Below are 11,143 nucleotides of genomic sequence, written 5' to 3' on the forward strand. Positions count from 1 at the left end.
AAAGTAGCCTCTTTGATACTTTTTACTAAAAATCATTAAATAATATCAATTTAATTTTTTTTTCATCAATTTTATTTTATGATTTTGTGGATGCAAGTCACCCAAGCCAATACCAGAATTACCTGGAAGATCGCTGTCGAAACAATGATTCCTTTGATGCAGTGATGTACAGGCAGAGACGCGTGACAAAAGTTGCGAAGATCCCTATTTTCTTGATAAAGGCATGTGAAGCAGGTAGGGGTGAGCGGTTCCCAGTTCCTTACAGTTCCGCTTGGAACCCGTAACCTACCCTCGCACAGTTCCTCATTTTTGGAACCCGGAACCTATCCATCGAAACTAAGAACTCGGAACCTACCCCGTTACAGTTCCGGGGTCGGTTCCAGGTTCCAACAGGTTCCAACGGGTTTTTTTTTTCACTTTTAGTTTAAAAAAATGGAAGACTCATGAAAGACTCAACAGCAAGAATAGGAACTGCCGAATTATGCTAACGTGAACATTTATTGAACAGAGGATAAGTCATGTGGAAATAGCATGTTGATTAATCGTAACAAGTTTACTACAATGTGTGAGAGGTTATACACCAGAAAATAGCTCATATGAACAGAGGAATAGCCTTCTCAACATTTACATGATTACCGTCATCCATCCTTGTCTCGAGCTTTAATATAAGACAGAGCCGCACATGATTTAATAATGCTTTTTGTATATCTTGTGGATATTATCTCTCGCTTCAGTGTCATTTCCTGAAAATGGGCAGAAACAAGATTGTTCTCCTTTCATGGGAAGATCAATCAATATATTGGTATACACAGGCCGACAATTCATGATTAGTAAGCACATGAGCTATCATTTAGTGTAGTCTGGGTGATGGCGGCTAATGGACATGCAATCCTCTTTACCAAAAAGAGCACAGCAAATGACGAAGATAGAACAAGAAACATACCCATATAACAGAAAAAGCCAGTCTCTCCACATCTACCCGAAGTGAACATATACCTACAACATAAATTCACATGTTAAGTTTGATATAGGCAGGACCATGAATTAACCACAATCAGTCTTTTCTCTGATGTCAAAGAGACATTTTACAGCTCTAAATGTCATATTACCTTCTGTCAAAGGCTTTGGAAGCTTGTCAATGCGGCGCTCAACAAGGTAAACAGAAGTGCCCTTTTGCACAGCCTCATCATTGAGTGGTGTGGAAGGGTGCAAAAAATTTGTCACATCAGCAATATCTAGGTGACTAACATTAAAGAAAAATTCCTGGCTAAGTCTTCAAAAACCAAAAATTCAAATTGTTGAAATTGTGGGCCCTTGAAATCTTTACTCCTTAGTATGTGAATGCCATGGTACCTTAGTGCGGAACAAAATTGACTTGGACCCCATCAACATGGAGTCAAATCGAACCATGCTCAAAAAATTGATAGACTAGATAAAGCTTGTAAATCAAGTTACTGAGAGTTTGTCAGAGATTTTGGAGACAAAGAATCATCAAATTCAGAAATTTGAGGGGAAAATATGTGCAGAAACAAAAGGCACAGGAATTATCTCTACCCAGCTCAAGGAAGGACCAAAAGAGGAAATTAGGAACGACAAAAGCAGCTAAAAGTAACTTGGCCCAAGAAAGCCTCACTCACTAGAATCAACAAAACATTTCTCTCGCGACAATGCCACGGCAAGAAGGTAATGCAAAAGGACTCGGTAAAAAGAAAGGCATCCTTGTCAAGGCAAGACCACCTCAGAAGATGGTGGCACTTACTACAAAGTGAAGGACAAAATTGATAAATACTCCTTGAATATGCTCGATAACAAACATGGTGCACCAGAGAAGTTATTATCAGAACATATACTCACAGGATAAGTAGAAGTTTCATAAGCAGCTAGTCAAGATTAAAGAAAATAAAAATCCATAGAAGGATTGGGAAGAAACAGAACCGAACCAGATGAGGCTCTATATCCATTAATTTAAGTATTCTGACATGACATCAACTTCAACTTCTGTTTACTTGAATATAGGCCATGAACTTTCCTATGCAAACAACTCCATAAAAACCATTATGGCAGGATTAATCTTAAGTCACAACCATGTTAAATCTAAATATGAAGCCCCGGGAAAGCCCAACTCTAAGGATACGAACTCCAACTTCAAAATTTCCATTGGAAAGGGCTGTATAGCGCAGGCCATCATCAATATCCTTGCATCCTGCCCAAAGCAGAAGCATACATTAAACATTAAAGACTAGAATATTGCCGACTAAGTAAGGGAGTTGCTTGTTGAGCTTAATCTTCTATTGATTCTCCTTTATATTCTCCTTATACGACTCCAACTCCAGATTCGTCCTCTGCAGCTCCTCCTGCCATCACAAAACAGAAAAACAAACGAAATCTCATCAAAACCCCCATCGATGCACGGACCCCAAATTAAGATTCAAAAGAAACCCTCGCGCAAGAGCCGAAGCACAGAAGCCCCCAAGAACAAGTAAACCCGCTCCACGAGCCCTAGCAAATCCAACCGAAGCCATCGACGTCCAGAGAGAGGGACAGACCTTGAGGATGAGAATCTCGTTGTCGAGGAGGCGAAAGCCAACCCAAGCTTCAAAGCCTCGCGCTTTCGAATCGAGCAAAGAGAATACAACACAAATGCTCAAGAGCTTAAAAAGAACGACGCAAAGAGAGAGAGCTTACGGTCTCTGCCACCGCGAACGCTGCCTCTGGTGGGATGATACATGGTTCCACGCGAGGTACTCCGAGCCGACGAAGATGGGGATGCGGTCGTCTTCTTCGCCGGCTTCTCGTAGACGAGCTTTACCCGGAGATGTAGGTCTTGTCGGAGAGGAACTTGTCGAGGGACTTGAGGCCCGACTCCGTGTGGAGATTTGTCGAGGAACTCGTCGAGGGCGAGCACTGAGCATAGTGAGCAGCGTCGAGCAGAGACAGAGGAGTGTGAAGTGAAAGTGGCAACTGAGACAAGGGTAAATTAATTTAGGGCTTAACCTAACCGGTTCCGGTTCTTTCGGTTCCGGTTCCTATAAGAACCGAACCGAACCGGGAACCGGAACCGGTCAATTAAGAACCGGAACCACGCTCACCCCTAGAAGCAGGTAAGCCATCTTTTTTATTAAAATAATTTAATTATGCTTTGTTTATTTTACAAAAAATATTTTTTTAAAATATATTATTCGAATTTTTCAGCTTTTAATTTAAGAAAAATAAACTAAATAGGGAAATATTTTCCATCAATGGAAGAAATATTTTCAAAATTTGAGAAAATAATTTCATTTTCTAAAAAGAGAAATTCCATTTTCCATTCTCTTTCTTTCACCTCTAGATCAATCACTTTCTTTCATCTACTATGATTTCAAATATAATATTAAGTTGAAAAATTGTTGATGAAGCGCAAGAGTTGGAAAAGAGGAATCTCTTTAGTTAGGCTGTAGCAATAAAGCAAAGGCATTGGCTAAACAAAGTCAATGCCATTTATGAGTATTCACTAGTAATAGGACATTGTGTTGTCTACAAGGAAGTAATAAATAGTATCTTGATCTGAACGTGTGACTTGAAATATAGTCGACAAATAAACAATATGATTAGCCATGAGAAGCCAATAAAACTAAGTTCACAAGGGGGGAATAGTTTACATTTATCGACTGATAGCCGAATTGATATCAATTGAGTCGAAAAGTACTAACATCAATTCACTAAGTTTGAATGAAATCAAATTGATTAGAGGACAAAAATAGCTGGAACAATTTTATCAAAGGTTTGATGGACAATTGTGGTCAAGCATTAATTAAAGTTGAGTCAATTAGTTGTTGCAGTCAAGCTCCCAAGGGGATCAATAATACCATCAAATATGGAGCCGAAATTTGATTTCAATGAGTGAAAATGGTTATTATGAGAGGCTAGCCACCCATGGTGTATGCAAAGAGCGCATGAGGAAATGATGCGCACAAACATCCGAAAAACAAGATTTATTTTTGTCAATGCACTTATTTACAATTTATTTTCACTCGTTTCACAGCGATTTATTTCTTATCATGCTAGTTGTTTATTTATATTTATCCATCAACAGGTGCCCTCATTCTTTTGGAAATACGTGTTGTCATCAGTCGATTCATTTCATCAGTTTAAAAACCCATTCATCAAGTGTTTGGTGCATGGTTCCGTCAAATTAACGTACAAAAACTGTGATGTTTGACTAGGATTGTTGATCAATCATAGCGCAATAATTCCTTATGTCAAGTCAATGAAACGGAAAAGTTTTTGAGCTTTGAACTGGATTGGCACAAACTTAGTCAGTGATCCTCACTGTAATTCCTACTCACTATTATAGGAGCAAGTGGTCTCTTGTGAATTCTCACCACACGTTGTGCTAATAGGATTTACAACTTTGATTCATTAGTAAAGCCATTTGATATTTGTCTGCTAAACTTTGTCGTAGAACTTAAGAGTTTCTTACCTAAGGAAGTCATTGCCGGAGTTGGCTTGGAATGGATATATCCAATAGGGGTGTCAACGGTTCGATTCGATTCGGTTTTCCGAACCATTATAAAAAACTTCCGAATCGAACCGAATGAGACCCGAACTGAAATTTCGATTCGGTTCGGTTTGGTTTTTCGGTTTTTGGTTTTCGTTTTTTTTTTTTTTAGTTCAACTCAAAATAATCTAAATTCAATATGTTAACTTCAAGCTTAAAGGATTTTGCAATTTAGATCATATACTTCATTCCCTTTTTTAAGCATTGGCCAAGTAATGATATCCAATTTAAACAATTGCTTAACATAATCAATTGAGACTTGATTGAGGCTTTTTTGAAACAGTGCGAGTGGCCCCGCAAAGAACCTACTTGGGAGATCATACACAACAATGGATTTCAAGAAGGAAAGAGAAGAAAGTGAGAACATGGCATTTGAAAGTTGTGAAAAATCACAATTTTGAAAAGATCACAAAAAAAAAAAAAAAAAAAGCAGCAAAAAGTGAGCTTCACTTGGACACGTGGCAATTAACTAATGAACTAGAATATTAGCTAAGAGGCACAACTAAAGCCTGCAAAATTTTAATTTACACATTAGTATTACGATCATATAGCTGATAGATTGGTTGGGGGTTAATGCTTGCCTATTTATTATTCGCAGCTAAATATTCTGACAAGTTTAAGTTAATGAACTACCGTGTCATTTTTTTTTTTTAACATGATATGATATAAACACTTTTTAACACATTTAATATTAAGCTTCAAAGGACTTTTTCATTCATTGTTTCTTGTACCCTGCTAAAACCAGGTCTTTTTTCATTTTCTTTCAAATCAGAGGCTGAAAAACAGAAAGTGCTAGAGTTAAGGCCTTGGTCATTTTCTTGCAATCTCTTAGTGTTACAGCAATGTGACCCAACACTCTAGAAATGTGTTATGAGTTCACCTATTGCCCTATTTGGGTGCATCTTTATGGACTCCCATTTGGAAGAGTATCGAATGAAATAGTGAAAGAGATAGCCTCTAAACTTGGGGAGGTTATAGATGTCAAGCTGGAAGCAAAGGGGAGCAGCAACTATAAAGTAGGCAAAGCTAGAGTAATTATGAATCTAGCCAATCCCCTCAAGACAAGCATTGTTATCAACCTAGGAAATAAAAACCTATGGATATAATTTAAATATGAGAGACTCCCACATTATTGTTATTCTTGAGGTAAGATTGGGCATTATGCCATGGCCTGCAAAGAAATACCATATGAGCAGTTAGGGCTGGAGGAAACTTGCCAGGCAATTTTGGGCAATGGCTCTTAGCGGAAGTGAAAGAATTGAGTCCTTACGAGAAAATATTATATGGCAAACAAGCTGAAACCCAAATAGCACAAGGAATGGTCCTTGAAAATCTTATTCCTACTGTAACTTAAGAGGTTCAGAAGTTGAAGGAGGTAGTTGCGAAGCCTAGCAGGCCATTTTGTGGACATCAGCTCACTATGGAGAATGCTGAAAAAGAGGGTGAGAAATCCTCCTCTCCATTAGCAATTATGATAGTTGAAGACAAAGGTACACAAAAAAGAGGCAGTAATTGCTTAGATGATGAGTCTACTATGGTGCTATATAAAGAACAAATGAGGGAACTTGAAGCTAAGATGCTAGAAATCTTAGAAATTTCACACAACCTAATAAGGTGCAAAGCAAAAGGTACCAAACTAACCACAACAAAAAAGGGAAAGAGATTTTTCCCTTATGGTGCGCATTCTTCCAAATCAGTATCTTTAGACACATCACAACTGGTGGATAATCCTATCACAGTGGAGGAGAAGGAAATTAAGTGGACTTTGGTGGCTAGTCCTAATAAGCCACCAGTAACCCATGAAGCTTCTGAGTTGGAATTGTCAGGGGTTGGGCTCACCCCTGATAATTCAAGCATTGTGAGTCTTAATGACTCGGGAAAGGCCCATCACAATCTTTTTAATGGAAACAAAAAATCAAGAGCAAATGGTGCTAAAGCTACGAAGAAAGCTTAAGTTTCAGAATAGCTTCCTGGTAAATCTCATAGGAATTGCGAGGGGCATGGCTATTTTCTAGGATAACCAGGTAGATATTTTAGTTGAATCACAAATAGATAACTTAATAAACATGCATTGCCAACTTCAGGAAAGTAGACAACTCATGGAAATCACCTTCCTGCATGCCCCAAATGATCTTCAAAGAAAGAGTACTCTTATGGGAGGATATACAAAAAGCAAGTGTTGCAAATTTCTTACCATGGCTATGTATGGGTGACTTCAATGAAATTTTGTACCCTTGGGAGAAAGTGGGTAAAAAGAAGGCAGAACATTTTCAACTCACAGCGTTTAGAGATTTTCTTCATGTTTGTTCTCTGATGGATTTGGAATGCAAGGGGTGTGCCTTACTTGGACTAATCGAAGAGAAGGAGATGATTTTGTAAAGAAGAGGCTACACATGGCTCTATGTTCAATGGAGTGGAGGGTTGCTTATCCAAATGCTGAAGTAGTAGCCCTACTAGCTATTGGCTCTGACCATAGCCCACTGATATTGTCAATCTCCTCAAAGAATGAATGCAAGAGGAAGGAGTTTATATATGAGGCTTTTTGGGCAGAAGATGAGGAGTGCGAACGCATTGTAAAGAGAGCTTGGTCTAATTCAGAATCTCCTGGAGCAAGTATAATGGGGAAACTCAATCTAGTGGCTAAACAACTTGTTGAATGGAGCAAAAAATGCTTCCCTAATGCACATAAAAGAATATTATGGCTGAAAAATGAACTCCTAAATCTGCAAAATAGTCCTGAAATACATGAGGATAGTCAGAGAGTTCAGCAAATGAATAAAGAGATTGAATCCTTATGGAGACAGGAGGAGATGTTTTGGGGAATGAGATCTAGAAACACAAAGTTCTTTCATGCAATAACCATACAAAGGAGAATTAGAAATCATATCTCTATGCTCAAGAATGCAGAAGGGGAATGGGTTAGAAATGAGGATAATCTCAAGGAAATGACAGGCACTTTCTTTAATAATCTTTATACGTTAATGGGTTCCCGAAATTTCCAACCTATCCTAAGTCAAATCCCTAGCTCGATTGACGCAATTATGAACCAAAAGCTAATTGAACTTGTTACTATGGAGGAAATTACTGCTGCTACTCACCAATTAGGAGCTACTAAAGCTCTAGGGCCGGATGGTTTGAATGGGTTATTTTTCCAGCATCATTGACTGGAAATTAACCATGATATCTTTAAGGAGGTACAACAATTCTTTGATACTGGACAATTAAACCCAAACTTAAACAGAACCCTTATCACCCTCATCCCCAAAAACCCAAACCCCGAAAAGCTAGAACAATTCCGCTCAATTAGCCTATGCAATTTTGCTTATAAAATTATTTCCAAAACTCTTACAAACAAGTTGAAACCTTTGCTTCCAAACCTAATTACAGCAGAACAAAGTGCTTTCGTGGGGGGCAAGCAGATTCAAGATAATATTCTGATTGTACAGGAGGTTTGCACAAATTAAGAACACGTGAGAGGAAAAGGAAATTCCAAGCTTTCTTAAAGTTAGATATGTAGAAGGCCTATGATCAAATAGAGTGGGATTTTCTCCAAGAATGCCTAATTAAGATGGGTTTTTGTGGGAAGTGGGTGTAGTGGGTCATGTGTGTTTTCCACGGTCTCATTTAGCATTAAATTCAATGGGAAATCTATGCCATACTTCAAGCCAACTCGAGGTATTTGCCAAGGAGACCCACTCTCCCCCTATCTCTTCATTTTAGTGGCTAATGTCTTGTCTTATATGATGAAAGAAGCCATAACAGTAGGTACTCTTCTGGGAATTAAACTAAATAGAAATTGTCCCACTCTTTCCCATTTATTATTTGCGGACGATTCTATTTTTTTCCTAGATGGTACATTAATAGTGTCAAAATCTGGCGGTTATTTTGCATCAATATTGTTTTGCATCAGGACAAGCTATAAACCTAAACAAATCAGGAATTTATTTCAGCAAAGGATGTTCGGAAGGATTAAAAATGAATATGGTATTAGAGTTGAGAGTTCCATAAATTACTAAAACAGGGAAATATCTGGGAATCCCGTCAAATTGGGGAGCTCTAAAAAAGACATGTTTACCTAGATACTTGTAAAGGTCAACATGAAACTGGAAAGTTGGAAAAAAAATTTGTTGTCAAAAGCAATGGAAGGAAATACTCATTAAATCTGTGGTGCAGGCAAGTCCTCAGTATGCAATGTCTGTGTTTAAAATCCTAGTTTCCATTTGTAAAGCTATTGAAAAACAAATAGCTAATTTATGGTGGAGGAATAGCAACAAATTAGCTAGCCTACACTAGAAAAGATGGGAAGTTCTAAAGCTTCGGAAGGATGAAGGAGGACTCAACTTCAAGGACCTTCTAGCTTTCAATAAAGCTATGCTAGGAAAACAAGCTTGGCGACTTTCCCAGCATCCAGATACCCTTTGGAGTCGTATTATGAAGGGGCTCTACTTTTCGAATTGTGAGTTCTGGGAAGCAGGTAAAGGCTCTTGTCCATCATGGGAATGGCAAAGCCTCTCAACAGGTAGTGATGCAATTGTCCCGCAAATTATGTGGGTGGTTGGAAATGGAAAAAGAATTTCTATTCGAGAAGATAGATGGCTGAAGAACAAACCTATAGGTGGCCCAATGACTAGAGATGAGCCACTCAAAGTGGCAAAGTTAATTGATATGGAAGCAACACAATGGAATGAACCTCTGTTAAGGTCCATGTTTGATGATCGGCTAGTCTCAAAAATCTTAACTATCCCTATAGGCCTTCCGACCATAGAAGATAGATTGGTTTGGATAGACAACAAGTCAAGGAACTATACTATGAAAAGCAAATATCTCAACAACAAGATCACTTCAGCCAGCCCACACACATCGACTCCAACAACTTCTTACCAAGTTAAACCATAAACTTTGGAAACTCATATGGAAATTAGTAATAACCCTCAAGATTAAATCCTTTCTATGGAATGCATGCCAAAATACCCTGCCAACCATGGAGAATCTGTACAAGAGGAAAATAGTACCCTCACCCATATGCCCAATTTGCAAACTCGAACCGGAAATGATTAAGCATACCTTGCTGCTATGCCCCTAGTCTTTTAGATCTGGAACGTGCATACCTTGCAAGTAAAAATCTCAAGAGTGGGTTTAACCCGATTTGATGATTGGTTGTCTAGAGTGAAAGAAGATCCATGGAGCTTACCAAAATTTTATTAGATTGCTATGGCTTTGTGGTGTTTTTGGAATGATAGAAACCACTTTATCTTTAGGAAAAGCCCCCTAAACCCGCATCATACCCTGTCAAAGCCTCAACGTTACAAGATAGTTTCGTGAATTGGAATCTAAAACCAAAAGAACAACAAAAACATGATACCTCATCTCAAAAGTGGCAACCCCTGAACCCCGGAATGATCCAGATCAACATAGATGCCTCTTTTGTTAACACCCTTAGAGAATACCTAGCCTCTGAAATAGATCAAGGAGAGGGCACCTTCAACTCAGGTACATCCCGGTTTCAGATCTACCAAGAGGATCCTCTTTTTCTCAACCTAGCGCACCCCCAGCTTTTGTAACAACCTGAGAACCTATCCTCTGCAACTTGGGTCCTCCCATTGCCTCAGATCTGACCTCAAAGACCAGCCACCAACACATTAATGACTCTGCAACCAGTGATCCACCGGTGAGCTCGTCTCCAACAGCTCTTTAGCCCATCCAGTGGTTGATCCACTCATGAGAGCTGCCGACCCACTCGGAGGAGCTGCCCTCTACAATATGAGGGGTCGACGCACACCAACAGGAACCGAAGCCCACCTAGTCTTGGAATCACATAGGGAAGCTGTCCCCTACAACTCTGGTCCTCCCTCAGCAGTAGATCTCACTTGAAAGACCAATAACCGGCATGCTCAAGCCTTCCTAGCCTTGAATCCAAGTATCGAAGCACGCCCAACGAAAACTCACTCAGAGAAGCTAACTCTACCACCCATGTTCCTACCACGGGGCAAATGAACACCCCACCTTCGAAGCTATTAGAGGAGCCGTCCCTTGCAACATGAGCTGTCCTCCTCCCACTAATTTGAATAGAAGGGACACTGGGCACCAGAATCGCTCCTCTCCAACCAACGATCCCACTAAAGGGCTCACCTCCAGCACCAATGCAGCACGTCCAACCTTTAACCCAAGTTGAGGAGCCGTCGCCTACATTTGTCGTGATTCCCTCTGCAGAATAGTTGATGGGTTCACCAAATCGGTTGCAGTTAGCTTGACGGAACAATTAGATGCTGCGGCGCTCGTCAAAACCCTAGATTTTCTCTTCCTCAAGTTTCCCATGAACAACATTCAACTGAAGCTGCAAGTACATTCTGACTGTTGGAGGCTCGTGCAAAGCATTTTCAGTTCAAAGGAGTTCAGCTGGGATGCACAAGCGCTAGTGGACTGGGCCAAGACAAAGATGCAAGCATTACCGGGCCTAACACTGCCCATTGCAGCAGAGAGACTAACAAAGTAGCGGATTGGCTTGTGAAAGCCCATCGCATGAAATTTCCTCCCACTAATTGGGTTTCTCAACCCCATTTGCTCTTTTAGATTTGCTATGTGTTGATGCTCTTGATGTATTTACCA

The 11,143-nt window shown here is 39.6% G+C and overlaps 1 protein-coding gene and 1 long non-coding RNA gene across 3 annotated transcripts; both read right to left on the reverse strand.

Moving 5' to 3' along the window:
* Window positions 1-612: 612 nt before the first annotated feature.
* Window positions 613-3,111, reverse strand: LOC104414832 (exosome complex exonuclease RRP44 homolog A). Its single transcript, XM_039301165.1, has 5 exons — window positions 2,686-3,111; window positions 2,135-2,354; window positions 1,110-1,235; window positions 944-996; window positions 613-743 (listed from the first exon to the last, which is right to left on the reverse strand). Exons 2-5 carry the CDS (start codon window positions 2,220-2,222, stop codon window positions 639-641), a joined length of 372 nt encoding a protein of 123 aa, XP_039157099.1. The 5' UTR covers window positions 2,223-2,354; window positions 2,686-3,111; the 3' UTR covers window positions 613-638.
* A 1,522-nt stretch (window positions 3,112-4,633) lies between these two features.
* Window positions 4,634-10,919, reverse strand: LOC108954828. 2 transcript variants are annotated; one of them, XR_001980767.2, is made up of 4 exons: window positions 9,900-10,919; window positions 9,729-9,823; window positions 5,808-9,645; window positions 4,634-5,708 (listed from the first exon to the last, which is right to left on the reverse strand). It is a non-coding gene; the product is annotated as an uncharacterized LOC108954828 (long non-coding RNA). The 2 variants fall into 2 exon arrangements; XR_005545465.1 differs by having other exon boundaries at window positions 4,634-9,645; window positions 9,900-10,910.
* Window positions 10,920-11,143: the final 224 nt, after the last annotated feature.

This window comes from Eucalyptus grandis, chromosome 8, assembly GCF_016545825.1.
Source record: "Eucalyptus grandis isolate ANBG69807.140 chromosome 8, ASM1654582v1, whole genome shotgun sequence".
NCBI classification, from domain to species: Eukaryota; Viridiplantae; Streptophyta; class Magnoliopsida; order Myrtales; family Myrtaceae; genus Eucalyptus; species Eucalyptus grandis.

Coding starts and splice junctions, on each gene's coding strand:
- LOC104414832 (XM_039301165.1), bottom strand. CDS start 2,222: ATGCTTCTGCTTTGGGCAGGATGCAAGGATATTGATGATGGCCTGCGC. Junction 1,236..2,134: donor AAATTTTGAAGTTGGAGTTC/GTATCCTTAGAG, acceptor TTAGTCACCTAG/ATATTGCTGATGTGACAAAT. Junction 744..943: donor TGGCTTTTTCTGTTATATGG/GTATGTTTCTTG, acceptor GCCCATTTTCAG/GAAATGACACTGAAGCGAGA.